Here is a 12,297-nt window from a genome sequence, read left to right as displayed (position 1 = left end):
GATTTCCAATCTTACAGAAAAGTAGGTACAGTAATATAGTGAACTCCCATGTTCCCATTACCCACCAGCAACAATGATCAACAGTCTACTGATTTTGTTTCTTTGATTCTACTGCTATTTTATTGCTGTTGGTTTCTTTTAAAGCAAATCCCAGACATTGATTCAATCAACCAATATGTACCTTAGTGTAGGGATTTTTTTAAAAAATACAATTGCATTACCATTTTTATTATTCCACCCATCTGCAATTAGCACTAATTTCTTAGTACCATTTACTACCAGGACTGCACAGTTTTAATCCAATTATCTCAAAATATCTTTCTTCATCTGATCTATTGAGTAAGAATCCAAATAACATCCACACGTTGCATATGAGGTTATGCCTCCTAAGTCTTTTTGACTCTATAATATTTCTTTTTCTTTATCCCCCTGATACAAGTTATTTATTGAGAAAATTATAATTTGTCCTGTTGAATTGTCTATATTCTGAATTTGAATGAGTTGCATCCCTGTAATGTTGCTTAACATGTTCCTTAACCTCTATGTTTTGTCAGATGGGAATTAGACTACAGGATTTATTAAAAGCAGTCTCAGTTTTGTTTCAGGGGTCAGATTCAGCTGTATTTTAAACATTTGATGCCTTTTTTAACCACCTGTTCCCTTAAAGATGGAGCCTTCCTTGCTTTTCCTTTCTTCTGGCTTTTGTGCCTAACATTGTATTTCTAACATGCTCTTCTAGATTCCATCTCTTATAGTCCTCAATATAAAAAAATTGGGAGTTGAATTAATCTGAACCTGCAAATCTAAAATTAGAATCTGCAAAAAGGATTCAGTTGTCAAATCGTATCTTCCTCGGATGTTCTCTTAATTAATCAGTAGGGATTCAGTCTCAGAATAGAATATTAATGATCTATTCTCCTGCTCACACTTGGCCTAAAATAGTTCTTTCTTTTTTGGCACAATGTGCTCATTTCATTCTCTAAAAAAATTGACAAATTTTGTGTGTCCTCCCACTGTGATATAGTTGAAGATATAAATCATTCATTAATTATTTAATTAATTAAATTAAATACTATTACTTTGGTCAGGCACTCTTCTGAACAAAACAGACTAGGTTTTTGGTTGCTGAAAACTCACAATCTACGGAGGGGGAGAGAGGCAGACAACAGACAAATAAAAAATAACTTCAGATAGTGGTAAGACATGTAAAGGCAATAAAACAGGATGATGAAAAAGTGAATGGGAGCAGGCTATACCTTATGTTGGGTGGTCAAGGAAGGCCTTTCTGAGGAAATTCCACTTAACCAGAGACTGGATGATACAATGAATGTGCCACATGAAGATCTGGGATGAGTGCTCTAGGCCGAGGGAAAGCATAGACAAGCTCCTAAAGAAGGAAGAAGCTTGGAGTAGCGGGCAGGGGTGAGAAACGTAGAGTTATAGCATTAAGTGGCTTAGAAGCCACAGTATGGCATTTGGTCTTACCTTAATATAGAGGGAACATGGAAGGAGTTTACACAGGAGAACACAATTTGATCTGCATTTTTAAAAGACCACTCCAGTTTGAGCATTCCCGTTAGGAGTCACTCACCACTTCTGTTTTCCTAACAGTTTTTGCCAGAATCCTGAGGGCTCCTGAATCCCACAATGTCACATTTGGCTCCTTTGTGACCCTGCGCTGTACAGCAACAGGCATCCCTGTGCCCACCATCAGCTGGATTGAAAACGGAAATGCTGTGAGTGCCATCTGTATGGGGACTTGTCTGGGGAAGACTCATTGGAGAGGAATTTCAGGATAGACCACATAATTGTGAAGTTGCCTTGATCTCTGTTACTGATCCTACCTGCACTCCATTTTTCAAAGTCTTTCAGGATTTTCATCCTAGAAGTCATTGCCCTAAAAATTATACTCCATGGGTTTGCCTCTTTCCTTGTATTGTAAAGGAAGAGTAGAAAAATCAAAAAAAATTTTATGCTTTTATATAAAAGTGAAGAGGTAAAAATTCCTTCCCACACAGGTAAGATAATTTTCACAAAACTCAGCATAAAAATTAGTTCACTGGAACTAGAGGTACTTTGATGAAAAACAATCCAGAATTAGAACCCGTAACTGTCAGTTTAATATCCTTTAATTCATTTTTATACTGATAATAATAACATATATTAAGTGATACTATGTACCAGGCTCTGTTCTAAGCACTTTACATATAAATGTTCATTTACTCATTCTACAAATATCTACTGAGAATCTCCCAGGCATCAGGCAATATTTTAGACATTATGGATACAGGAGCAAATAAAACAAGTAAACTAAGTCAGTCAGAGAAAGACAAATACCCTATTATTTCACTCATATGTGGAATTTAAGAAACAAAACAGATGAACATAGGGAAAGGAAAGGAAAAATAAAATAAGATAAAAATTGAGAGGGAGGCATATCATAAGAGACAGTGAACTCTAGGAAACAAACTGAGGGTTGCTGGAGGGGAGATGGGGGCAGGAAGGGACAAGAGGGTGAAGGGTATTAAGGAGGGCACTAGATGTAACAATCACTGAGCATATATGCAACTGGTGAATCACTAAATTCTACCTCTGAAACTAATAAAATAAAAAAAATAAAGTCATATTTTCAAGAAAAAAAACTAAAAAAAAAAAAGTGAAGTTCCTTGCCTCAAAGAGCTTACATTATGACAGGGAAAGACAAACAAAATAAAACAAATAGCAGAATATTCTATGCAGACAGTGTCGAATACTATGGAGAAAAATGATGCAGGAAAATGAGACAGAATGTGCAACCTTGGGAGAAAGATTCCATTTTCAATAGAGTGGTCAAGGAAGCCTCATTTAGATGAAGACATTTGAGCTAAGATGTGAAGACTGAGGATGAGACTATGTCAATAATTATGGGAAGAAAACTGGGGAGAGTCAGATAAACTTGCAGAAAGTATGTCAAAGGAATAGCAAGTAGTCAATGTGACTGGAGGTGAGTGAGCAAAGAGGAAAGAAATAAGGGGTGTAATTTAGGAATCATGGATCATATAAGCTCATGTAGGGCATTGAAAGAACTTTGGCTTTTGAGTGAGATGGGATGCCATTTTAGGTGTCTCCGTTATGTTTTCCTGCTGACTCTTGTTCATTGTGCTTTGTTTCCTTGTGTGCCTAGTTATCTTTGACTAAGTGCTGTTCACTATTTAGGGGGGAGGAAGCCAGGAATTAATTTGAAGTCTAGATAAAGGTACCTTTCTCCAGAAAGAATTTTTTGTTTATTTCTGCCAAGGACCGGAAGCAACGACTTATCTTGGACAATCTTAAACCTAGTTCAAGGTTTGAAGCTTCTTGGTTATCCCAGATAACTGTAACGCAGCCTGCATTTCTACATGGGCTATTTCACTTGTAGTTATTATTGACACCTCCCTGATACTTGATTCTTTGAGACATTAGTTTCTTGTATCTCTTATTAGACTCCTAACCCTTATGAAACCCAGAGTTTTGATTTCTGTCTCCTCACTCCTCAAAGGAAACACATTTTTCTGGGTTGGAAAAATGTCTTAGGGAGAATGAAAGTTTCCAAGTTTGTTATATTTTTAAAAGTATCTTCCAGAATTTTAATTTTTTTCAGTGTGAGAGTTGGTTTGATAACCCAGCTTACCAATATCTGAAATAAGAATCTATCATGAATTATCACAGTTATATTTTATAGACTTTAATCACTTCACTTTATGTTTGGTTTGCATTCAGTCACTAGTTTCTGATATTCTTTATGAGATTAAAGATATTTATTTTAATCTTAATCTAACAAATGTTTTTAACATAAATATGTTGTAAACTCAATGAAATGCCTTGTCATTATTTTAACTTTGTGATGAACATGTCATTTTTCACTTTAAATTGGAAAGTTTTTTCATTCTTTAAACACATTGCTCTTTTTTTGTTTGTTTAATTGTGTGGTTTCAATTTGCTGTAATTTCTTTAGGATTATTGCATATATTTTCAAAAATGGAAATAGCCTAGTTTTTAAGAACTCTCCTGCTCAGGTTTTGTTAACAATATTATGCCAGCCCTACAGAATCAATTGGTAAATTGATGTATTTTCTTTCAACACAGAATTTAAAGGGAAGGACTTGAGATGCAAATCTCTCTTAAACTCAGGGACATTTTCCTCTATTGTATCCTTACCAATTGCTTTTCTCTTCTCTACATTTTATCTCTGCAGAGCATAAGATTAGAAAGAATGTAGTTGTAATAGAAATTCATTAGACTTCTAGTAAATAAATTTATTTTAAACCCATAAACTTTCTAATCTTTATGCTCTGCACATTTTTGTGGAGAGAGGGAGTCCTACATAATCTGTCAACTTCTTCTCAGGCTCTAGTGCTTAACATAAATGTCCCCCAAAAACACCCATGAAAGAGGCTCTAACCCATAGATAGATGCCTCAGTCTAGTGCTATATGCACTCCTAATAGTTCATAACGTTCTTCCACTACTCTACTCACTCTCTCAAAGTCTGTTCCTACTTACAGCCTTGTTATCTGAACTCTGGAATTTTCCATGACTTTATAGGGAGATGTATCCATTCTCCTCTCAGCGAACTTTTAGGTTTCAGCGACTTGGTTGATACTAATTTTTCTATGAAGCCAGTCACATCTCTTTGTATCTTCCAGAAACTGCTGAATATTTCTGGCCCCTTGATTATGATACCCTTCTGCCCTTCTATAGATTTATTTTTCTTAATTTTAGGCTTGATTTATCTTTTGGGATTTGGGGGTAGAAAAAGGAGAGTTAAACATATGGGCTGAGATTATCTTTGTAAATCGGGTGCTGAGCAAGCATGACTTGCAAGTAATATGACCTCATTTAATATCTTCTATTTCTTCGAAGTTTCTTCAGCAGGGTAAGTTCTTTTCTCACCATAAAGTCCTGCCCCAAGCAGGTTCTGTGACTTTCCCAGTTGCTTTTAGGTGATTTTACATTACTAACACCATCCCAATTCAGTAATTCTAAGTACCTAACCCTAAGTAATGACCAAAGTTTCCAACTGCAATTCACAGATGGGAACTTTCTCTTTCTCCCTTTCTTTCCTTTCCTTTCCTTTAAGATTTTTTAATTAAAAAAATCTCCCCACTCAACGTGGGGCTCAAACTCACTACCCTGAGATCAATTATTGCACACTCTACAGAGACAGAGAGAGCCAGCCTCCCTTTCTTAAGACTACAGATTGCCTGCCACCTGCCTTCCACAACAGTCCTGCGGTTGGCTTCTTCTCTCACACTCATTCACTCTTCCTCCACTTCCTAACTGCTATTTAAGACTCCTACAGGTTTAGGGTTGGAAGAAGGGAGGAGCAGTAATTGAAATGGAAAAGTTCTAATTTAACTGACACTTTTTTCGGCTGGTTTTCCACCACTGTTCCAGACAAGTATTTAAAATGACTCTTTCCATCATGGACACATTCATGATTCTTCAGAAATCAAGGCCTATTCAAGATGACCTCAGTGACTCCTTTTCCTCAGAGCAGCCATCTTCCTCTTAGCTTCCAATTTGTTAGTTGATGCGAAGTCTTTCTGTTGGGATCCCATCAATGTCTCAAAAAGACCTTTGGGGAAGATTGAAAATAATTCCAAACCAGATCTTCTATAAAACCTGTATATCCACAGTGATCCAGATCACTGAACAGAGCTGCCCCTCTTTGCTCCTTCCATTGGAGCTGCTAGGCAGCCTGGCTCTGCCCTTCAGACTTTACAGGTGGGTATCAGATACATCTCTGCTGTGTCAACAAATTGCAAGTGTGTCAGAGTCCCCAAGACCACCTTCAAATTTGATGATTCACTAGAAGGATTCAGAGAACTCAGAAAAGCCATTATTCTTATGGTTATTGTTTATTACAGTGAAAGGACACAGACTAAACTCAGTAGTGGGCAATCAGTTGTTCTCTCCATGTGGAGTCCCATGGAGAGCTCCTAATTCTCCCAGCAATGATGTCAACATGTATGGTCTCTTGTACCAAGGAAGCTCAGCCAGCCATGGTGTCCAGAGTTTTTCCTGAGGGTCAGTTACAAAAGCATGGAGGTTTCACATGACTGACCTTAGTTAGCCTCTGACCTTTCCAAAGGTCAAACTGATACAGTATAGCCTAGAGTCCCTGCTGAACAAATAGAGCTATTCACCATAATTTGCACTGTAACACAAACTATCTGGCATGGCTCATGGTCTCAGATATACAAAGACCCTCTTATGAGGCAGGATTTTCCAAGGGATGAGAGGTTATCTCTTAGAAGCAAGTCAAAGGCCAGTCCTTCTTTCAAATGTTCAGGGTCTGAGCATCTTGAGTCTACTTTAACGTTAACCCTTTACTACACGGCAGGGGACATATGCCAACCCTTCAGGTGGTCCTATTGAAGATCCTCTTTCATACCTTAAGGAGATGGGGTGCTTTCTGAACCAGTCCCTTGGGTGGAGTGAGGATGGTTCTCACTACAACTCAAACCTTGATGAATCATCTAAGGGATTCTCAGTTATTTTCATTTTTCATGTCCTCCAGTATGGTCTCTCTCCAACTTTTTGGGATCTTGGTTGCAAGGTCCACATGTTGTCATATTACAATATATTAACATTTAAAGGCATTTTAGAGTCAAAGGTACGTTGTAAATGAGGAGAAAAAAGAAACAGAAGAAAAGAAGGTAAGGAAGGGAAAGAGTAGTCTGACACAAGACACGGGAAGGGAAGGAGGGCAAGGAGAGAAGTGTGTGGGAAACAAAGCACATCCATGTGTGAAATTCTGGTGGATGTTGTAACACCAGGAAAAAGATGCCAAATTCTAAGCCCACCTCAACTAATGAACAGTGTCATTCTGCAATAACAGCCACTTTAGGGCTTAAATTCATTTATTATTTTTGTTTTCATTATTATTTTTGCTAAAGGGGTCTTTTTCCTGACACATGCACAAAACTGTTTTCGCATAATTTATGTTTAAAACTAATTTAGCTTGTCTAAATTGCCTACTATCCATCTCTTCAAAATGTAGTCAGTAAGGAAAATAATGTCACTTTATGAGCTTGCTACTTGAGGTATGATAAATAAGAACAGGTGAAGGGTTAGCAGACATAAGCAAGAAATGACTCTCTTCAGCAAATATAATTGTAGGGAAGCTCACTCACCTCTCAAACACTGATTTTCTCATGTTTGTAATGACAGAAGTGTCAGGTGGCTGGAGAAAATGATCCCTAATATGACATCAGGGGTACGGTTCTCCAATGCTGTTAAGTTACAATCAAGAAACTTGTAGTTCTTGTTCTCTAGCTCTCTAATTAAACTTCAAGTGTCATTTAAAATTCAAATCTTATTTGGCAGTTGGTTTTGTGGCTCTCCTGTGGAAGCTGCTGGTGTTGTCTTTGGCCTTTCAAGGTAGCGTAAAGTTATGTCCTAAGAAAGCAGGTGGACTGATGATAGGACTTTACTGATTTGACTTCCTCTGTGAAAACAGGAATAAAGAAAATGGAAAGACACATGCTTTTAAAAAAATTCAATGTTTTCAGAGGCTCACATGAGTGTAGAACTGGAAGATGCAGGATTAGTCTCTGTTGGAGTTGAGAAGTAATAAAAAAGTCAGATGATTTGAATTAGTTTTGGTCTTATTGAGACCCCAACTTAATCATTCAAGATGTGATTCGCAAAAAGCAGGAAGTAAAACAGACCCATTGCTTCAGATTCTAAGAGAGGAACTAATAGTGACTTTCTTTCAGGAAGAAAGCAAAAGTACATCTGTGATTCTCATGGCCAGAGAGAGGGTTGCTCTTTTTTTTTTTTTTTTTTTTTGAGAGGATTGCTCTTACAGTCAACTTTTGTTCATGGTGCTACTACCCACGTCCAAATAGAAACTGAGATGATCTTGCTTGTGCTGACAAAAATTACAGGAAATGGAGGCAATCTCAGGCATTTAATAACCAAGCAGCAAACCAGAAAAGTCTATTGAGAACAGGGAAGGGCCCACAGCCCTGGTCTTATTTTGGGTGGACTGAACAAACATGAATGCAGAGCTGGGAGCTAATTGGCACAGAATAAAACAGAGTTTGAACTGTAGCTCTTCACTAACTACAAATCAGTGAACTAATTACACTAACACACTAGTCAGAATAATGGGAATTCTAAAGGATGTGGTGGCTCCTTTCCTCCCTGCCTCTATGAATCCATCAATAACCTGAAACCCTGAGCAGTTAGGAGAGAAAGGCTAGCCATGTGTCCCAAAGCAATCAAGAATTATTTTGTTTTCTTCCTACGGAAATGTCATTCATTTCTCATGAAAATTTGTAGTCTGAGATGAATTTCAGAGTAAGTAGTAATATTCCTTTGGTTTCATAATATTGAAAGTAGTAGTTTCATGTGGATAGAACAGAGATTACTTTTCTAAAAGAAAATAAACTTGTATTTTGATGACCAGGTTTATGTCAAGTTACATTGATGATATCTCCATTATTTTGGCATTCAAATAAAAAATGTCGAAGAATTACATGTCTCTCTTGTTTTTCCAATAAATATACTTCCTAAAATATTTTAAAAGTTGAATCACTTTAATTTGCTAAAAGAATTTCATAAAACAATGAAATTATCTGTGTCGGAGATTGTGCTTTTGAATTTTCTTAAAGGGAGGCTCACTTTTATTTTATACACATTTTTTAAGAGATAGTATTTTGGGTTCAAAGTATATGAACTTTGGAGTTATCTTATTTGCTGTGTAAATGAAAATAATTACATATATCAACTGGGATAAATTATGTGGAATATTGTAGCAGCCAGATTGAAAGAGGTCACTATGGTGATGTTGATCAGAAACAATATGGAAAATTTTCTCAGTCTGTTATCCTTTTTTTAAGATGTGTAGACAGACATTATTATATCTCCCTAAACATGGGCCCTTCTGGGCCATACCCTACATCTCCATGAGGTATTCTCAGCAAGCTGGAACTACATGTAAGACCAAGCCATCGAAGCTAGAATACCTTTCAAAGGTCTTCCTGCACCAAGGTCAAGTCATGATGAAGTTACGACATTATCCATAACTTCGAGGAAATTCTCTCAAACCAGCATCATTAATGTATGAATGATATATAAAAATATTCTACAGGTCAATACTAGTTTGCTGCTTTCAAAAAGCTTTGCCACACATTATCTCAAGTGTAAACATATTTGCATATGCATATTTATGATCAAGTTTCCTATTTGACTGCCTCTTCATGAGGTCACTGTCTCAGAAAGAGAACCCCACATACAGAGCAGAGACCTGTTTATCCAGCTCCTTCAGGTCAGTATGTCTGAGTGACCTGGAGAAAATCACATATTTACTGTAAATACCAGCTATCGTCATCTCAATTAAGTAGTCAGTTTTGCCTCAGCACACCTTGCTCAAAACTCAGTAATAATTGGAAACTGAGGGACAAAAAAGAGATCAGAATGGAGGGCAAAGGGTTGTTTTTATTTTGAGGCCATCAAAAAATACTTAACGGTTGGTCAGGATGATCCATGAAGAAAGAAAAACAAATTCAAACTATGACTAACAAGGCCTGCTGTGCATGAGTCACAAACTGAATCAGGCAAAGCCTCTGGAAACAGGAGGAAAAGCCTTTAGGAGCCACATCATAACCGAGCAATGAGCCTTGTAACCTGTTGGTCTCCTTGCTGAACTATTTCCATACCTGGCTGAAGTCCAGGAGAAGAGAGGCCAGCCAGCTTAAAACTCATCCTCTTTCCCACCAAGAATGTTCTCAGGGACCTTGAGGAGGAGTTTAAGGAATGACTTTCTTAGGTGTGAACATGAAAATAGTGCTAGTTCAGTCAACTCTGGGGGATGGCTCGTTCCCAACTTGTCTCCAAGGCCTGTGCGCTGACCTCCTTTCTGAAGGGGGGATTAACCTCGTGAAGGGGGGGGAAGTAACTGTTCTGTAGATTTCACTTCTACAAACTGGGAAGGGGTTATATTTATAAACGAAATACCCCAATAGCATAAAGTGTGTTGATTGAGCACAGACGTTTGAGGCCTGTAGCCTTTTTCTCCATTGTTGCTCTGTTGCTAAAATTCAGAGAGCAAAACTGTATTTCAAGTTACTCCATCTTCTTTATCTAACTTGGAGATTCAAATCCATAAGACGTTGCGCTTCCGCTAAATACGATAATGATGCATCCTATCTTAATTTCCAACTGAGTGTCTGTCTCTTAAAGATATTTTTTTCTCTGCCTTATCAATTTCTCACGAAGTTCCAGCTGTTTATCCGGGGAATCTGCCATAAGACTTGATCTGACTTAAATTGATGCTCACCTGGAATTTTTATCATAGGGATTGAATCCAGTAGTACAGAGAAGGAATACAAAGACAAAGAAGCTAATTGGACCAACTTCCCTGCTTAATAACTACAGAGAGAGCTTGGATCCAAGGCCAGCCAGCCACCTGGCAGCAAAAAAAAGGAAGCTGGTTTCCCCCCAGGGTTTCCCCTCCCCCTTGTTAGTCTAACTGTTGAAACAGGCAAAAGAGCAAAATAACTGGTTCCAATTTTCTTATTTCCAGCCCTGTTCCCTACCATGGGACAAAGAGAGAGAGCTTTCAAGGCCACTCCTCTGAGATGGGCCAAGGTGAATCATGGCCTGATTCCTTGGTTGTCTTTCCATTCAAATTTCCCTCAAACTGGCATCTTCCCCTCAAACAAACAGTGACGACTAAAGAATAATTATCATAACAAGGGTACATATTCTAACTCTGCAACCTCAGAAAGTGCTGGGCAGCTGTCTTTCTCACAGAGCTGAAAAGGTGATGACTAATAAGCGCTTACATATATTAACCCGCCAGTTGGGGACCAATACTGCATTGATATCCTGGCGCTTCAAGGACATTTGCTCTTCTGATTTAAATAGTATGGCATGGTGTATGTCATGCCTCGGAAACAGAATTGGTTTTTATAACCTTTTCATAACCATCTATCTATCTGGTGTGCATTTGTGGGGAACTGAATAGGAGTTAACCATTATGTAATGCTCACAAGTCTGTGGGTCGACAGGGTGGTTTTGCTGATCTGGGCCATGATTTCATGATCTTGGCTGATCTAGTTCCTAAGACTGGCACATTGACTGGGGGCTAGTCGATCTAGAATGGCCTCGCTTGTATTTCTAGTGGTTGTTCTTGGCTCTCAGCTGGGGCAGTGCAGAAAACTGGGCCATGTGTGCCTCCTCCTCTAGCAGGCTAGCTCTGGGTTGGTCATAGGAGGTCATGGGTTCCAAGAGCAACAAGAAAGTAAGCCACAATGTGCAAGAATTTTACGAGTCTGTTTCTGATTTTCTCCGACAAGTACAAGGCCAAGTTTAGATTCAAAGCACAGAGAGAGATGCTACCTCTTGGGGGAAGAGCTACAAAGCTACGTTGCAAGGTCACAGGCATAGAGAAAGAAAAGGTTTTGGCTATTTTTGCGATCTACCACATGTCTTTTGATCATAATTTTGATGCTGTCTCTTCCAAGTCAACTGATGCAGTATATCAGGAAGTCCTTGACCTAATTTTATCTGTTTTTTTTTTCCCTCTACTCCATCAGGTTTCTTCTGGGTCCATTCAAGAAAGTGTGAAAGATCGAGTGATTGACTCAAGACTGCAGCTGTTCATTACTAAGCCAGGACTCTTCACATGCATAGCTACTAATAAGCATGGAGAGAAATTCAGCACCGCAAAGGCTGCAGCCACCATCAGCATAGCAGGTAGGATGGATTTTCGTAATCACATTGCTCCAAGAGAGGAGAGTTGGCACTATTCCGTATCTCATTTGGGGCAAAATCTTTTTTCTTTTATTTCTTACTTCAGTCCCCTTTGGGCAATTTCTTCCTCCTTGGGAGGCACTCCAGAGGTTGATATAGATAATTGATCTTGAGTAATTTATTGCCTCAGAAATGAAATCCCCCCATACCTGTCCACATGATGGGTAACAAGCTTCCAGGAGTTCATTTCTCTTCCATCTCCTTATTTCTTTCTTTCCCTCCCTTTCTTCTTCTTTATTACCTTCCTCCTGCCTTTCTTCCTTTTTTTTCTGTTTTGCCTTTTCTTTTCTTTCCTTCCTCTCTCTCTCTTTCCTCTTCATCTCTCTCTCTCTCTCTTTTTTTTTCTTTTGTGGGGCTAATCACACTTTTCAGGGCTCTCAAAGAGTAACTTGGCAGATCCTTCACACGGTTGTGCCAATTTCTGCATGGCTATTTCTTGAGGGCATTTTTACTTATGAGTATTTGATCTACTTTGTGGTCTTTCCCTTTCCTGTTTCATGAAAGTGATAGC

General features: G+C 38.4%; 1 protein-coding gene across 1 annotated transcript in view; it reads left to right on the top strand.

Moving 5' to 3' along the window:
• The window catches only part of MUSK (muscle associated receptor tyrosine kinase), a 90,794-nt gene that overhangs the window by 45,894 nt on the left and 32,603 nt on the right, over nucleotides 1–12,297 (top strand). The window contains exons 7-8 of the mRNA XM_041762440.1: nucleotides 1,612–1,736; nucleotides 11,570–11,729. Coding sequence (XP_041618374.1) covers nucleotides 1,612–1,736; nucleotides 11,570–11,729 — 285 coding nt within the window. The remainder of the gene's footprint in view (nucleotides 1–1,611; nucleotides 1,737–11,569; nucleotides 11,730–12,297) is intronic.

Source organism: Vulpes lagopus, chromosome 7 (genome assembly GCF_018345385.1).
Source record: "Vulpes lagopus strain Blue_001 chromosome 7, ASM1834538v1, whole genome shotgun sequence".
Taxonomy (NCBI): domain Eukaryota; kingdom Metazoa; phylum Chordata; class Mammalia; order Carnivora; family Canidae; genus Vulpes; species Vulpes lagopus.
Note: the sequence above shows the minus strand (reverse complement) of the source record. Positions and strands in the feature narration are given on the sequence as shown.